The sequence below is a fragment of the Takifugu flavidus genome, chromosome 17 (genome assembly GCF_003711565.1).
Source record: "Takifugu flavidus isolate HTHZ2018 chromosome 17, ASM371156v2, whole genome shotgun sequence".
Lineage (NCBI taxonomy): Eukaryota > Metazoa > Chordata > Actinopteri > Tetraodontiformes > Tetraodontidae > Takifugu > Takifugu flavidus.
In genome coordinates, this window is record NC_079536.1 from 5997571 (window position 1) to 6015164 (window position 17594).

General features: G+C 49.7%; 3 protein-coding genes across 3 annotated transcripts in view; all 3 read right to left on the reverse strand.

The window, feature by feature from the left end:
• The window catches only part of flt1 (fms related receptor tyrosine kinase 1), a 21073-nt gene extending 15230 nt beyond the window's left edge, over positions 1-5843 (reverse strand). The window contains 5 exon segments of the mRNA XM_057012699.1: positions 1402-1439; positions 1442-1525; positions 2861-3066; positions 3584-3671; positions 5579-5843. Of these exon segments, the coding sequence (XP_056868679.1) occupies positions 1402-1439; positions 1442-1525; positions 2861-3066; positions 3584-3671; positions 5579-5636 (474 nt within the window). The 5' untranslated portion in view covers positions 5637-5843.
• A 681-nt stretch (positions 5844-6524) lies between these two features.
• Positions 6525-13301, reverse strand: LOC130513728 (suppressor of tumorigenicity 14 protein). The gene is made up of 19 exons (XM_057012707.1): positions 12764-13301; positions 12144-12309; positions 11911-12038; positions 10974-11041; positions 10677-10870; positions 10477-10572; positions 10116-10335; positions 9899-10041; positions 9717-9814; positions 9529-9638; positions 9304-9437; positions 9133-9237; positions 8364-8471; positions 8177-8287; positions 7978-8097; positions 7713-7896; positions 7372-7643; positions 7152-7288; positions 6525-7041 (listed from the first exon to the last, which is right to left on the reverse strand). The coding sequence occupies exons 1-19, from the start codon at positions 12842-12844 to the stop codon at positions 6865-6867; spliced, it is 2652 nt and encodes an 883-aa protein (XP_056868687.1). The 5' UTR covers positions 12845-13301; the 3' UTR covers positions 6525-6864.
• A 61-nt stretch (positions 13302-13362) lies between these two features.
• tmprss7 (transmembrane serine protease 7) lies at positions 13363-17569 on the reverse strand (the record flags this gene model as incomplete). Its single annotated transcript, XM_057012736.1, has 17 exons — positions 13363-13603; positions 13683-13819; positions 13894-14162; positions 14260-14455; positions 14634-14750; positions 14824-14931; positions 15050-15157; positions 15356-15492; positions 15686-15792; positions 15876-15988; positions 16082-16206; positions 16306-16534; positions 16594-16626; positions 16699-16892; positions 16961-17028; positions 17101-17231; positions 17305-17569. Coding segments are annotated over 17 exons (2499 nt in total), but the record flags the coding sequence as incomplete, so codon positions are not given.
• Positions 17570-17594: the final 25 nt, after the last annotated feature.

Sequence of the window (17594 nt, forward strand, 5' to 3'; positions counted from 1 at the left end):
CAGGTAAAGTGCGAAATCCTTCCAGGAAAAAACACTCCAGGGTGTGCGGATTGGTCTTGAGCAGCCAGATGAGGGAGCAGACAGGGATGGAGGCCAAGGAAGGCTATTTTTAGAACAAATACTTGGTGGCTCCAGACATTTTTCGTCACCTCTTTGGCCCAGACTGAAATATCTCAGTGTTAAATTCAAAACATTGTTCTGTCATTCTTGTTTCTGAGATGATGAACCCTCATCCTCTGACGTTTGCAGGCTCTTAAAGCAGCACCTCAGGTTTAGCACCAAGGCTCAGTTCCTCTTGTTAGCATGTTTTAGTGTTTGCGGGGTTCAAATTTGAGTTGCATTCCTAAATAATTAAACAGGCATTAGGGGCTTTTTAGGGCAACCCCAAATTTCCATGGCCTGAAAGCAATCTGCCAGTTTTTAAAGCTTTCCCGACCAGTTTTACATCATATATCATTATTTTTCTGTTGTTACAGAAAGCGATTGAACATTCTATTTCTTGCATGGGGTTAAAGTTAGATAACGTGATAAAATAGATAAAACTTGCGGTCGGCTGCATGTCGTTGAAGTGTTTGACGTGGCCATATCATGCGAATATCCTTCCGCTGGGTTTGCACATCGATCGTGCACAAAAGTCCCGCCTGTCTCTGGGCCGCCTCTATTGTATTTACAACAATATGATCCTTACAGTGACGCAGAAGCGGTTACATTGGTGACATGCATTCTTGTTTCCATCAGGGTCAAAGGGAACCAAGGAGGACCAGCTGTTTAAAACATCACTTGGGGGAAGTTGGCAGCCAGAACTCTTACTACAAGATGTGGAGGGTCAGATGTGGGAAATGGTACTGGCTGGGGTCCAAAGGGGCAGACCCCATGTCCTGTCTCTGGAGGTAGAAACAGTGCCAACAGGACGCTGTGGGCGCCACTCAATCGGAAAGACTCCTTTTAAACAGGGAGAACTTTGACCAGAGGGTTCGCTTGTGTATTTAAGTAACAGATGCAGGGTTGTTTCTCAGGAGAGGATCATCAATAGCGCAACAATCGGAGCAGGCTCATACACACACTTACGCAAAAGGTGCTCTGGGCACGTCTCCCTGCCCTCCGTGCACGCAGACCCTCACTCAGCAGTTAAGCGCCGACGCTCACAAACACATCCGCACACACTTTCACACATATCCGCTGATGGACGCAAACAAATGGACACACACGCCACAGCGTAATGGCTGCCAAGATAAGAACAATGTTGTGAATGATCCGGAGAGGGGAGGGCCCGGTGGTGGTGCTGGGGTACCGGGACAAGTGACGAACTGCAGAGAATGTGTTTGGTGCCGTGTGGAGGAGAGCGGCAAAGAAACCGCCCGAGCGGCGGCGTCTGGCGTGGCGAGTGTCTCCTGCGCTCACCTTGACCAGGACGGCGGTGACATTTGGGTGGGTGACCCGCAGGGGAAGACCAGCGGCCGCTTCTCCTTCATGTACAACACATCTGTGTCCATTCCTTCCTGCTCCACAAACGGCTGCTGGCTGTCTGAAACCCAAACGTTGTGGTCAGGGACGTGTTTGCAGACGACAAACCAGTCAATTCTTAGAGTAACACCGCACGTCTCATTTTCTGGGCAGGAATATATTAATATAACCATTCAGTTTGCATTTCTGTGCCCTGTTCTGATGTCAGGTGTGTCTCTGCCAGCCCCCCCATGGGGTATAATCGGTGTGTTCCTTTTAATCATTCTCTGCTTTCAGCTTCTTTAGTTTCACACACCATCAATGCACCGACACACAAATGCGCACTCCCAAGTATCATTCTCATCAGTAAACAAAAACAAACAGCCACACACTCCTAAACATACACACCCATTCACTCAATACCCATTCAGCGAAACGGCTGCCCCCCGTCAACAATAAACAGGCAGATTGTTTAGAAGTAATCAAACGGGCTCGCTGGGCTTTCTCCTCCCGGCTCCTGTAACGGTCCCGCGCCATTGAAAAGTGTGGGTGTTGCTCGCTGTATTGTTTGTTACCATAGGGTGTTATTCAAGGAAAGCAAATCTCTGAACATTCGAACAAAAGTACCCCAAGGACTGGAGGCTTCCTTCTCTTGCTTTGATTCCTAATGGAGGAGTCGGGGAGGGAGTCTGAGCAAGGCTTGCGGGGCCAAGTCTGATGCTTAATGGACATGGTGACCTGAGCGATTGATGGCCCCCGAGGGCCCTGTTTGCCAAACAGTAGCATGCCCTCTGACCCTGGCCTCCGGCCCAGCTCCATGCCCAGGCCCGGACGACGTCATCCTACAGGACAGAGAGGAGCCGGCTGGGCAGACGTCCATACGTCTGCCCCTGGATACCACTGAGACACCGGCCTTCATCTTATCCTACTCAGCTCTTTAAACACACCCAGACACACAAACACACACACTTCCATCCCCTTCCAGCACAACGAGCCCTTCCCCACCCCCCCCCGCCCCGAGCACAGGATGCTTCATGCAAGGCTGAGGAGGGGAGATAAGGCTGATGCCCTGGGAAACTCTGCCCGGGCCTGAGCCTTTCAGCAGTTGGGCTATTCCTGGCCTCGAGGTAGCACGTAAATGAAAGTATAAAAAGATTTATATTTAGACAACGGGGAGGTAGGTCCCGGTTGAGAAAAGAGAGTCGGGAGGGGAGGTGAGACTATGCCAGAGACATCTAGAAGGATGTACTGCTGGGACAAACAGTGTTTAGATATAATGGGTTCTCTGGCATTGGTCTGTATTTAGCACCCACTGCATCCTGTTTAACCTGCGGATCTAAATACGCAGCACTGGGTGAAGGACAGCTGACCTTTGTAATGAGATCTGGAGGGTGGGGGGGGCACCACGGCTTCTTACCTGCAACATACACGTAGACCGAGGTCTTATTTTCAGGCTGGTTGTGGTATTGGCAGTGGAACCGGCCGGTGTGCTGCGCCTGCATGCTGCTCACCGTCAGGAGGCTGCAGTGCTTCCCTCTTTTCCCCCCGCAGCGCGACTGCTCCACCCGCACCTGAGCGTCGGACAAGCCTGACGGGAAGGTCCAGGACAGCTCCCGGTGACCCCTGGGCCAACAGCGTTAGAACACAGTCACGGGCTATTTAGTGAAGAAACTTTGAAAAGGTGTCTGTCTTTTTTGCCACTGTTGTTCTGGCAAATGAGAAAGAAAATGTGGTAACACCTTATGCAAAGTCTGATTTATTAACCCGGAGGGGGTCCGACGCTGGGTTTCCACCTAGAGGTGATTTTGATTGTAACAGACGCTATATAAATAAAGTTGAGTTGAACTGAATAGGAAGGAGTGACAAGGAATCCTAATAAATAGTTGGATGGAGTCAACGTCTGTATATTTGGCCCCAAAATCTAAATATAGCAGGAATACTGTGTAGGCAGCAGGGGACCGCGTATTCCCCCGACACTGGAGGAGAAGCACTGACCATGTGTCTTTTCTCACGCACACTGACGGCAGTCTGAGGAGCACGTGGCTCCATGTGTACCAGCTGACCTGTTTGTGCTGAAACATTTTGGGTGTTTTTCAGCAGGACTTAAATTCCGGCCTCCCTCGATCTTCCTGAAACCCACCTGCAGTTGAGCACCAGCGTCTGGTTGACGTTCAGAACCAGCTCGGATTTCGCATCCAGATCGGGGATGCCTGATTTCCCTTTGTGATCTAGAAGGGAGAAGATGAACGTGATTATCACTGACAAAAGCACAATGAACTGCAGATGAACTGTGACCTCAGACCTGCATATTTTAAAGCGCTTGACAAAAATCTATATTTCTGGGCCTGTATTAAAAACCACAACTCTAATTGCAGAACCACCCTCACGCCACCCTGCGTCTCCTCGGGCCTCCTGCCAACTTGAGTGGAAATGCGTAAGCAGTGTCCCTTCTGCTTGTTTATCAAACGAAGGCATTTCTCCACTCCATCGCTGAGGTTTATTAATGACAGATAAAGATGACTGTCCGCCCTTCCTTCCTCCCCTCACTTGCAGTGGAAACACCGTTCAAGGAAGTCCTTCTTTGAGCCTGACTGAGTCGACGGAGCGTGACATCCAGGCGTGCTTGGGACCAGGGCTGCGTCTTCGTTTGGGAGGACTTAAATCACTCAAATGGCAGCGCACACGTTTATCATCAGACATCCATTATAAGCGCTTATTGTCAGCATCATTGTTCCCAGTGGATGCCCCATTCAGAAGATGTAGCATTACTCACACTTCCTACACCATTTCCTAAGCAGTTGATGTACGAGCTGGCAAGAACCACACACACACACACATGGTGGTGAAGGAAAAGGGGAGGTTTGGAATGTCTTTCAGGCCCTCAGACCTTTTTTGTAAGCTGTAAAACACATGAAGAGATGAATATTCTCAGAACTTTTAAAAGTCATGTTTCCAACCACCTGAAACATAAAGTTTCATCATGATCTTATTTCCTTTTTTCCTTTTTCCCACAAGACACATACACACCCTCTGGTGATTCAGTCAAAATTCTGAAAAATTAAATAACAGAATGTTTCCTTTGGATTGGCCCACTTTTAAAGAGACAGTAAAAAACCCAAAAACCCCAATGATGCCATTTAATCCTAGAAGCCTGTAAATTATTGCTGAATAAAAAAAAACCCCAAAAACATGTACCGGTAATCAAATTTTCACACTCTTAAACCAAAGATAAAATTAGTTTGCATGTTATTCTATTATAGTTTTTATTCTATAACAGTTTAAAGAGATGAATTATCCAACTATGTCAATGCAGTGAACTTATACGTGTGTAAATGAAAAATAAAAAAAGAATAAGTGTCTATAAGTCTCTCAACACATTATTGCAAAGATTATCTTAAAACAATTGTGCGTCTAGATTTAACTAAATTAAACCGTTGAAAGTGGTCAAACCATACGATTTTTAGGGCAACATGTTAAAAAAAACCAAAATGAACAAAAACTTTACATGAGAGGTAGTTTAAACAACAAGAAACATTAAAATATATTTTTTAGTCTTGTCATATGACAAATCACGCAGTTGGAGGCGCTGATATAAATCGCAGACGCACAAAACAGGGTCTGTACGTGCCAAGAGCGCACAAAAGAAGCGTGCCAAACACAGAAGCAATTAACCCCTGGATGTTGTCCTTCGGTGGGTCACGACCCATCCTTCACTTATATCAGAACTTTCATTTGGCAAACTCATCAGGCTCAGGAAACTGCGCCCTGCCTGTCTCCATTCAACAGCGGCCAAACGCACAAGGAGCCTGGCCGCAGAGGTCCGCGATATCCAAACACACGTTCCGCAGGATGGAGCTTATCTCCTCCACCGCGCGCGGTGTTAATAAGGTCTACAACCGCAGACACGTGACAGCAGCAGAGTAATTCACCACAAAATCGGCACCGCGAGAACAGAATATTCGTCTTTTGGGTTGTTGACAATTGTGCACAGTGGTGATGGAAAATGCGTACTTATTCATGGAAAATTCTATTTATTTTTTTTTTGGACATTGATTTAAATATTTACATGAAAAGATGTTTGACATAAAAGGTGGCAAAAATGGGAAAACCAGGTGTTCAACCGGTTTTTACTCACCTTTTCCAAAGACGCCGTACAATCCACACAGCAGGCAGAAAAGCAAAAAATTCATCATGTCTGGCGGCTCCGATGCTTTAAAATGTCAACACGAAATCAACTTTTAATCCTGCTCCGTTTCGCTCTCCGGACTGAAGGCAGCGCGCTTCTGTGCAGGAAGGCCGAACCCAGACGCCTGCTCTCCTGGTGATGGTGAAGCTTGCAGGAGATTACGCAACAGGACAGTGCGCCTCGACTCCACTGCAACTTTTTCCCAGCGTTTTCGGGACGGCGGGCGAATTTATAGCGTTCCCACACTGCGGCTACCGGATGTCGGATTTCCGTAACGACCATCGACACACCCACAGTGCGTAAAAGCAACTTTTCAAGGAACAAGATGTTAAAATAATATCCAAGTTTCAATGGTACGGTATGGCATTTCCTGTTTCGAATCCACTTTTTTATTTTTAGAACAGAACCGGATTTCTGACATGATGCGCCCGTGATTATCGGCACGTAGACACCAGAATAATGAGACAGTTACTGGGAAATAAGGCGATTTGTCTCTTATTCCATTTCACGGGAACTACAACGTCTTTACAAGAGAATAAACAACCTTCCCAAAGTTTAAAAACGGGTCACTTAAAGTTTGAGTATTTAAGAATCATTTTCTGTGACATAAAGTGGAGATTAATAGACTTTAGCCTGTATATTTATTCCTGTCCCAGGAAAAACCCAGCGTCGCACATTGACCGCTGGGCGGCGATGTGAGACGCGCAGCCTCAGCGACATTGGGACGCGATGGCGCTATTTTATGGCGCGTAAAGCAGCGCGGAGGCATAATAAACCTAAATTAAATCACAATAAAATACTAATGCCAAATATGTAATCACTTGCGGTTGATGGATTATGACAGATGAACTCATAACGCACATAGAGCATGAATGAATAACTGTAAATACCAATATATTATTCAATATCCTCTTTAATATGAATGCTTTAAAAACGTTAAAATTCTCCTTACAGCTGCTGTCAAGCTCCAGAAATTATTGGCAGGTAGCAGTTGGACTCCAAAAAAGTTTGTTCTGAACACTACTATTGATAATACAAAATAAATATTTATATATATATATATTTTTTTTATTAAATGGACATTTTTATTTATTTATTGTAGCTCATCAGCACGGTTGCTGGACAAAATTGGAGGGAGCTGGTTGATCTGGGGCCAAGATGACGCCCACCCTAGCTCAGTTTAACCACACAGCGTTAGGACGCCGAGGACACGTGCGTGTGTATCTCTCGTTTGTTCAACGCAGCCACACCTGCCCCTTAGTCTGCTGATGGATCCAGTCAGCGAACTTCACCACCTGCGTGTAGACGCCGGGGCGGTTCAGCCTCGCGCAGCCCTCACCCCAGCTCACGATCCCTGCCAGGAACCACCGCCTGCCACGCTCCAGACACACCAGCGGGCCTCCGGAGTCACCCTGGGTGAGAAAACATCCCACATTAATTTATCAGGCTTTACTGAGAGCTGTTTCCTGCCTGAGAGGACAGAAAACCCGACTGGACTGGGTTCTGAAACCCCTGCACTGACCTGACAGGCATCCACTCCACCCTGCAGGTTTCCAGCACAAAGCATTCTGGGAGTGACGGCGTCGTCGTACATCTTGTTGCACGTGTTTCTGCTGATGATCTTTACTGAGGCCTCCTGTAAGCGAGTGGCGAGTTCCCCTAAAATAATAAGTGGAAAATGGAAACAAATTTAGCCTGAAAACAACCGATTTGACCCAGCCCGTTTAGCAAACAGCTCGCACCGTCCTCCATCAGGACGCCCCAGCCTGTGACGTAGCAGCTGGTCCCGGTCGTGAAGGTGTGTGAAGGCGAGGGAACGCACACAGGCTGCACCAGGTCGTTGAAAGCGACGGAGGAGCTGAGCTCGAGTAGAGCGATGTCATAGTCGGAGGTGAACTGGTCATACTTTGGGTGAAGGAGGATCCGGCGGATCAGCCTGATAGTTGCTCCGCTGCTGCCTGTAGTCATCAATCGCATCCCCATGTACGCCCGCCACGCACGTGCATCCGAGTACCTACGGAGACGGCAGGCGTGAAGACGGCGCTCCACGTATTGTGATGAGTGTTGTGACTGGGTCTTTTACTTAATGAGATCAGAATCCTGGAAACAGTGAGCTGCAGAGATGAGCCAGCGGCTGGCGATCAAGGTGGCACCGCATACGTGACCATAGCGCTCCATCTGGAGGCTGACCTGCCAGGGCCACGATCCTGCCCCAGCGTCAGCACCGCCTACGATCTTAGTGCGCTTCCTGGGCCTGATGCCGCAGCCTAAGGCAGAGAGAGAGAGAATGCAAAGCGAATCCGTGGAGGCGGGAGCACGGACGCGCCTGCGCTCGCGCGGGAACTCACGGCAGCGCATCTCGTCGGAGCCATCGAAACAGTCTTTCACTCCATCGCACTCAGGGTTGACCTTGTTCAGACACTTTCCGTTGGCACATTTGTAGGAGGATGGGGAGCAGCCTTTAATGTCTGCGGATCAAAGACAGAAGCGCGGGTCAGCGGACGCGGGTGCCTGTAAGCGGTGACCTCTGGCGTCGGGGCAGCTCACAGGCTCTCGTGCAGTTCAGCTCGTCGCTGCGGTCTTTGCAGTCGACGACGCCGTCGCACACCGACGACTTCTTCAGACACATCTTGTTGGGACACGTGTGGAAACATCGGCCTCCGGAAAACAAACACGTGCCGTCAGAAATTAGCGACGCTCTCAGACCTGCGCGTCTGTTTCGGGGTCTGCTCACCACAGGCGCCTTCCTCACTGCTGTCTGCACAGCTGCCCACACTCGCACACGGGCGACCTTCAGGCCGACACTCGCTGCCGCACAGCACCTGACCTGGCCTGCAGGAGGCTACGCAGGGAGGAGAAGACACAACACCGCAATCAAGCACTTTGTTTCATCTGGTTATAATCAACCAGTCAATTTTGAAACATCTCACTATAACCAGTCAGTTTAGCCTCTCTGTCCTACTATAACCAGTCCTTTTGGCCTCTCTGTCCTACTATAACCAGTCAGTTTAGCCTCTCTGTCCTACTATAACCAGTCCTTTTGGCCTCTCTGTCCTACTATAACCAGTCCTTTTGGCCTCTCTGTCCTACTATAACCAGTCAGTTTAGCCTCTCTGTCCTACTATAACCAGTCCTTTTGGCCTCTCTGTCCTACTATAACCAGTCAGTTTAGCCTCTCTGTCCTACTATAACCAGTCAGTTTAGCCTCTCTGTCCTACTATAACCAGTCCTTTTGGCCTCTCTGTCCTACTATAACCAGTCAGTTTAGCCTCTCTGTCCTACTACAACCAGTCAGTTTAGCCTCTCTGTCCTACTATAACCAGTCAGTTTAGCCTCTCTGTCCTACTATAACCAGTCCTTTTGCCTCTCTGTCCTACTATAACCAGTCAGTTTAGCCTCTCTGTCCTACTATAACCAGTCAGTTTAGCCACTGTACCATTATAAACAGTTCATTTGGCCTCTGTGTCCATGAGCATCCACTCCTGTCATAGCAACAGACTTACAGCATTTAGCCTCGTCACGGCCGTCAGAACAGTCTTTCACCCCATCACACACTCTCCTCAGAGGGATACAACGTCCATCTCCACAGCGAAACTGGCGAGGACAGGCTGGAGAGACAGGAGGGAGCCTTACATTCCTTAAATCATATATAATCAAAGAAGCGATCGACTCACCGCCCTCTGGAGAGAAGACTCGGAAGGTCAAATAGAAACCCTTGTGAGTGAGAGATTCATCCGAATGGAAGTGGAGGGACAGCGGGGACGAGTAGACGCGCTTCTTACTACTGTGTGACACTGGATTACATAATCTGGAAAGAAATGAGCCAACATTAATGACATTTTTATAACAATCACAGCAAAAGTCTGTTTATGAAATGCTAGGCCTACATTCAGACTCACTTGACCCCTCCAATGTCCAGCCAATCTTTCTCACAGCCATCCGACGATGGGGAGTCCTGAATGTCCATCATCACAATCGTCATGGAGATCAAATAACCAGGCAATGGTGCCTGGTTAAGCCAGGGAAGATGAAGATGGAGGTCAGAAAGTGCTATGATTCTGCATCTTCGTTTAGTCACATGACTCACCTTCACTGTCCAAATGCAGTCAATATTTGGAGGGTAGAAGGAAGGGTAGTGCGGCGAATAAATGGAGCCATTCCACGAGGAAATGGACCCCCCACATCCTGCAAGGTGATGACTATTAATGTAAATATGCAACTTTGCATAGGAATTATGATGTAAACTGCTGGAGGTGTTTATGTGATGACCTGGTCTGGGGATAGCCTGGAAGTAGGCTTTAAAGATCGCTCCATCCCTCTGCCTGCTGAAGGAGAAGGTAACCAGCATCACGTTCCCAGAGGAGGTGAGCTTCATGACAGGGGATGAACTCGAAACAGGCAGGCCACACCACCTGAGGGACGGGAAACACACCCGGGGTCACAAAAGACAACGGGCGCAAGATGAAACGCCCCAAAATGTTTGTACCGGGCGATGATCTTGTTCTGCAATGGCAGCAGGAAGTCATAGGCTGACAGCTTGTGGGCAGTACAGCTTCCCGGTGTGGCACCGTGGAGGGTGAGGACGACCAGCTGAACCACGTGACCTGACGGCACACGGAGACGCCACTGATAGTATGGCTTCTTGGGGCTCACCAGGCTCAGGGTGCGGTTGTTGCCATATTTAGCGTAGAGGTCAAAGGACATTGCTAGAAAGAGGAATAAATGAGAGAAAAGGAAAATGTTCACATTGAAAGGAATAAATCAAACCCTTTGATGTGCCTGTAACAAATATCAGACTGTTAACATTATAAAATAACAGCTTTTAATGTTTAGCCATATAAAGTCACCTTGAAAGCCAAGCTGCCACTTTCCGCCTTGGATACTGTTGGAATTTTTACTCTTGTCTGATTTTTCCTCTGATTCAAAATCATCAGGGTCCAAACCTACACACACACACACACACACATATTGAAATGTGCTGACTGAATCCAGTGGATATTCTACACACTGCATGCGCAGCAGTAATGTGGACCACTGTGTCGTGTACCCAGCAGGTGCAGTGCAGCTTGATCTCGCTCCATGTAGTAGCTCTGCTCATTGCGGCCGCAGCGCAGCACCTTGTTGCTGCAGGGGAGCCTGCGCTGCAGCCGCGCTGGCCTGGACCTCTGCATGGCAACTGCGACATGTTCCGGGGCTGAGAACTTACTCCAGTAGAAGGCTTTGAGCCCTTCCGCTCCTTCACTGTCACACAAACGTTGACATTGTCGTTCGTGGCCATGCAGCTAGCGTTGTTGCATGCGGAATTATCAGGTATTGAGATTGATCCATAATTGGCTGAGCCTACCTGAAGGCCGTAATTCCTGAGTGCAGATGGTAACAGCTCCACGGTGACGACTCATAGAGTTCTGCAAACTGTCAAAGGATAATTAGCAACATGCTCAGAGTACAGCATGATCACATGCATGTTTGAAACGCCGCTGTGCGTATATGTTGACTGAGTCGCACAGAGCTCCATTGTGCCTCTGACCGCTGGCTGTGTAGAGGTGAGGCTCTGGGTGGTATGGGCTCCCGGCCTTGAGTTCACCTTTCCTCTAATGGACAGGTGGCCAGACAGATATAGTGACCGCATAACAAGCCCGACAGCTCGGCCTCAGAGCCGATCAAAGGAGCGGGACTGCTGTCTTTGATTCCTCCTGTTTTCCGGCTTTTAATGCGAACGTGCAGCAGCGTTGGCGTTCACTTTGCTCCAACCCCCCCCACCATCTCATTTGTACAACCTGTCATCCCAGCATGCCCTACTGCCCTCTCTCTCCCCTTCAACACCAGCATCAAACCGCACCTCTCCTCCACTCGCAGCATACAGAGCGGCGGATTGTCTCCACGCTAGACAGACAATGTTTTTATTGAAGGTCTGCTCTTCCTCTCGCTCTCACTGACCGGGGCTCGCCGGACTCACAAACGCCGGGCTTGTCCTCGGTTCTGAAAGGGGCCTGTCCCACGGGGTCGGGGAAACTCGCGCACATGCACACACACACTGTGCCGTGTCCTGTTTCAGCTTTACATTTAACACCAGTACAGACAGAGCTGGACAGAGAAGCTGAGGAAAACAGCGAGAGACGGGACAAAGAAGACAAAAGAAAAGAACAATAAGAATAAACGCTTGGGGATGGATAACGTGGAAGGGAACCACAGAAGAAACCACTTCCAAAGTCAGAGTGGAAACATCAGGCTTAAAGATGGAGGGTCTCACCGAGGGGGGACGGGGGGGGGATTCCACTTACATAATCGTTCAAAGCCTGAGCCTGCAGGCGGAACTGAGGGGAGGTGGAGTCAGCAAGCTCCGAGGAGAAGCTCAGGTTTGGGAACTCCACGCTGCCACCAAGGAAGAACACTGTGGAGGGAGGGGGGGCTGGAAAGGTGGTAGATGTGGCCATCAGAACACATCAAACTAAAGGGATTTGGAAGAGGAGAGGTTTGGGAAAAGAATGAAATTGCCAAACATGTTTGTACTCACATATCAAGTGGATGCTCAGTACAACTGTCGCAGCAAATGGAACGAACGCCAGAGCAGCCAACGTCCGCCTCCTCCAGGAGCCGCAAGCCGCCACCTTCTGCTTCACATCATCTTTAGGCTCCTTGGAGGGGTTTCCACACCGAGAGGTCCCCGACTCCACCTCTCTCTTCCAGAGACAAGGAGGACACAAACAAATTGGCCTTTTCCTCTTTTGCTGCCTCAAGTTTCCTCTGACACGTGTTATCTTGATGCTCCTCCAGTTAAAAACCTCCCATCTAACAATGGGAACCCATCATTTTATGGCTGAGCAGACCCAGATTTACAGAGAGGAGCGGTGAGCATCTCTGAGCTGAGACGATCTCCTAAGTCATTTAAAGGGTTGGCAGGAGTCCCAAACAGACAATGCGTGGCTTGAGTTGTCTGCTTTCCCACGGCCGACGTTGCGCATTTAGCACACACGGACAACTCAGAAGAACATAAATATTGATCATGGCTGCATTAATTACGCGCCATGAATCGCATTCCCTGACAAACAAGGAGATAACTGCATTTAAATAAGTGAAGATTTCCTTTTGACATCGACCGTTACGCGCAAGCCCCTGCGCGTACGCGCCGCTTACCTGCGCAGCAGAGCTACCAGACGGTCCATTCCCGGAGATGCAGTACACTTCACAGGCTTTCCTTTCGGGTTGAGTCCTCATGGCACCGTCCAGCTCAGCTCTGGAGAGTCGATATGCAACAATACCTCGGGCATAGAACCGGTGGAGTGAGGAAACCCCCACTGGCGCATTCTTTGGAGAGAAAAAAGGCGCAGAAATTCGACCTGAGCGGGTCGGATGCGGAGGACTTTCACCGCCTCCCGTTCACCTGAACTGGGCGGCAGGTATCACACGGATGCCCCCAGAATGCAGCGCGGTTACAATGAGACCACTATGGAAAGGGTACAACAGATAGCGTGGATAAACCTTTTTTACCTCTGCATCCGGGTGGAGATAGTCATAAAAGCGTGCTTGAGGGAAACGTGCACGAGGTATTAGCCTGCCCCCGGGACTCCCGTGTCCTTGGATGCTCGTATTTAGATTCAATCTTGTTATTTCGGCTGATGCTTCCCCGATTTTCATTGTTTTAAGAGACAACATATACATAAAACCTCCTATTATAAAAGTGAATTTTGCTTTTGACATTAATAAATGTATTTTCAACAAATAAAGCATAGGACTCAGGGTCGGATCTTTATTATTTGGTGTAAATGACAAAACAGTGAAATTGTTTGCTGGCAGTTGATGGATGATGACATGTCAGCTGATGTGGCTGTAGATCCAGGAGGTGAACTTATTAACCCTGGTATAGACCCCAGGCAGGTTCGGTCTGCCGCAGCCTGAACCCCAGCTGACGATGCCAATGAGGAACCAGCGACCCCCTCCGGCTGCCTGACAGGACAGGGCCCCCCCCGAATCCCCCTGACACGCAAACAGAGCAGCTGATTCTCTGCCACCAGGCTTCAGTTGGATCACAGCCTGAGAAGATTGCAGAACTCACCCTGCAGGCGTCCCGCTCCCCAGAGGAGACGCCGGCACACAGCATGCGCGGCGACACAGGGCCGTAGCTCTTCTTACACTCAGTTTGGCTCAAGATGGACACCTCTGCTTTCTGCAGCACCGAAGGCAGCACTTTATCTGGAAGGCATCGGCATTTATCGGGGGGAGGAACACTTGTGAGCAAACAGCCCTCTATTATAAGTAGTGCTCACCCTCCTCGGAGCGGTAACCCCAGCCGGTGACCCAGCAGCGGTGGCTCCCGGTAACAGTGTGAGACGTTGGAGGCAGACACACGGGCTGCACTGAGGGGCCGGTGGAGGGGGGCCACGGCTTCTTCAGCTGCAGCAGGGCGATGTCATAGTCGAAGGTGTGCGCGTTGTAGTACTCATGCACTACGATTCGTTGGATACTCGCCACGTGTTTGGCACTCCCCTGTGTCAGCATGCCAAGGTGGGCGCTCCAGTGACGAGGGTCAGAGAGTCTGGGGGGGAGGTGCAGGATAATGGCTAGCAATGAGTGTGGTAATTACACAACTTTTTAACAAAAATTCATAAAAAGGAATGTAAGGAGTGACTGACTTTTCTTTGCTGAAGCAGTGGGCTGCTGAGACGAGCCAATCGGAGGAGAGGACAGAAGCCCCGCAGTACATGTGACCAGAAAAATGGAGGCTGACCTGCCAAGGCCACTCCCCTTCCACGGAATCAACCCCACCCACAATTCGTAGCGGTCCCGTCAACGACTCCACATTCTGGACCAAAGATGGGCGTCCACAGTCTAAGGAGGCAGTCAGTGGTTAATATTTGTAGGGTTTTATTTACTAGAATGTTCTGAAGTAAAAAAAAAACAACCAAATAAACAAACATGTGAAATGATCTAAGATATTAGATAAGGTATTGCATATCTGCATAACCTACGCTAGTAGTCACCGTGATAAGAGCCTTTTTTTCCTCACCACATTCCACCTCATCACTGCGGTCCTGACAGTCGACAACGCCGTCGCACTTTGCGTTCTTCTTCAGGATGCAGTTCCCACTCCGGCACTGATACCTTATTGCGGAGCAGGTTGTTTCTGGCAAACATAGGATGTTTCCTATTCCTCAAAGGTCAAAGGGCGAACAGGCTGCGGCCGTAGTGCTTCCTACCCTGAGTGCAGTTGAGCTCATCCCTTCCGTCGACGCAGTCGGCCTCGCCGTTGCACACGAACAGTGGATGCAGAGGACTGCTGCCCCCACAGCTCTTGGTGGGTCTTGCTGTGAAAATATTGGCGGATAGCCTCACGCGTGGGAAGGCCGGGTGCCAGCGTAATCTTAAAGCCAACATGTCCCATCGCTTGTACACGGGTGTTATATAACCTGTAATCAGACTTACAGCAGAAGACCTCGTCACTCTCGTCCTGGCAGTCATCCAGGCCGTCACAGCGTCGGCTCTTGTCCACACACAGGCCCGTGGAGCACAGGAAGTGGCTCTCTGGACAGGCTACGGTACACAACAGAAGTTATGATGGATGTGACAGAAAAGAAACTGGTTTAAAAAAAAGTAACCGCGCACAATGAATCGTCTATTTGTTTCTGTGTTTGTTTGGTTTGCGATACGTCTTTGGGTGCTGTAAGCCATTCACACGCGCTCTGTTATTTCCTCTTGTGTATCCTGGCGCTGGGTGATGCCCCCGCTTACGTTGGGTGATGTTGTAGCTGCTGTAAGTCGCCTCAAAGGGCTGAGCGGAGTTACGTGAGCTGCAGCGAAACTCCACCTCGGCATGCTGGGACGCAATCCGGAACACCGTGTGGTGCCCCACGTAGCTGCCACAGAATCTGTGAAAGGAAAAGCAAGTGTGTGCTAACTGCCACAGGATGTTACTGCCTGATAAAATACCAGCTGGACACAGTGCAAAAATAGTTTTGCAGCTCATAGGACAGGTTAGATTAACACTTCATTGGAATAAATTCGATTTTGAGACTGATTTGTCTATTTTTAATAAACTTGCATGTATTTGTAGACACATACATGATTTCACTAATCTTCCACCAGCCCTGATCGCAGCTCTTCATGTCTTTTGGTTTCAGCTCATAGTTCTGAAACTGCAGAGCAACTCCCAAAGTGCTGCTGGGTGTCTGTGGAAAAGTGACGAAACGGCACAGGAAACATGCAATCAGACCATTTAAAAGTCACCCGAAGAGGCTTGAACCCGTGCTACCTTAAACCTCCAGGTGCAGGAGCACTGTGGGGGCAGAAGGCTGGGGTGGAAAGGGCTGTAGAGGTGACCGGAAACGTCTGAGTCTGCGTGGGTCTCAATCTGAGACAGGCAGCCTGAGAGTGCAGGAGACAGGGGTCACCTCAGAAGGTCAATTTTCACATGCCACAAGCACGATGACAAATAGGCGCGGGGATCATGTCTCATACTTTCCTCAGCGAGGGTCTCAAAGTATCCTCTGAAGCTCTTGTTGCCATTAGTCATCCTGAAGGACAGCAGCATGACATTGGAGGTAGACACTAAAGAGAGGGGGACGGACACCGGCTCGCACAACCTGCATCGGCACAAACAGAAAACAAAAAACCAACGCACCCTCATAAACCAAGGAGGTCTTGCTGTTGTGTGGAGGAACAGGCCCAGAGAGGCTGCTCACCTGTGCAGAATGCGCCCCCTCATGGGCAGGAGGGCGTCGTACATGGTCAGAGCGTCACTCGTGCAGTCGGTGGGCTCGATTAGAAATGATGCGACGGTCAGGCGGATCAGGAATCCCGGGGTGGTGGTCAGCTTCACGTGGCAGCTCACACCACCCCAGGAGGAAAAGATGTTTAATGGGACCCTCGCACCAGGAAGATTGGCGTAAAGCTTATCGACACACTCGGAGCCTGGAATAAGAGGAAAAGATTAGGGACACACTCAATCCTGATTTTGGATCCTCACCTACCTGCACTTGATGTGTAATCTGATCTCTGAACGGCTGAGAAAAAGCACAGTAATCAATGTCTGGATCGAGAGACGGGTCAAGGAAGATCATCTAAAGGTGACCCACCATTGATAAGGATGGAGTCTATGTCCACAGGGAGACCCAGCAGGTAGCCCACAGAGGACCTGTTCTTCATGCTGGTGTGTACAGAGTCTCTGAAAATGGCTCCGACACACTCTTCACACACTGCTGGGTTCTTGAGTCGAGGAACCACGAACACCATCCAGAAATGGACCAGAACTCCGCCTTTGTTGTTACTGCTGCGAGAACAGCAAAGGTTGAACAGCTTTATCATTTAGCGGTGACGGCTAATGGCCTCAGAAGGTACCTGAGGTCGGAGATGACCGCCTGCTTGTAGAGTCGGGCCACGGAGGACGTTCTGTACACGGAACTGACCTACACCAGGAAGGCGTCGTCAATAAAGGGGAAGCCTTTCCCATGTCTGCTGGAAATGACATCAACACATACCACATGCTGTATTTTGGTCGCCATGGACACAAACTCGTGCGACTCTTCCTGGCGATACTCGGGGATGAACTCCGCGTTGGCGACACGGAACATCCCCGCAAAGTACACGCCGCTGTTGCTTTCCCTGCGAACTGAGGAGAACAACCAGGTCTCACGAGGCCCCTCATTGGTAGTGAATGACGCTAAACAATCCAGGCCGCTTACAGATGAAGACCCACAGCAACGACCACACGATGACCACCACCACAAAGACCACAGCGGCGGTGATGATGGCGATGTGCGGGACATTCAGCAGGCGGGCCCACAGCTTCTGGAGGCCCTTGGGCTTCCTTCTGGTTTTCCTGTACTTCCTGCAAATCTTCCGCAGGGTGTGGTCGACGGTGGCCACCTCCACAGACACATCTGCAACCTGCAACGAGGAGGAGGAGCAGGAAGAGCCGGAGGAAGACGTGTGGCGGGGATGTAGGTGTCAAGTACATCTCATTGTTTGACAT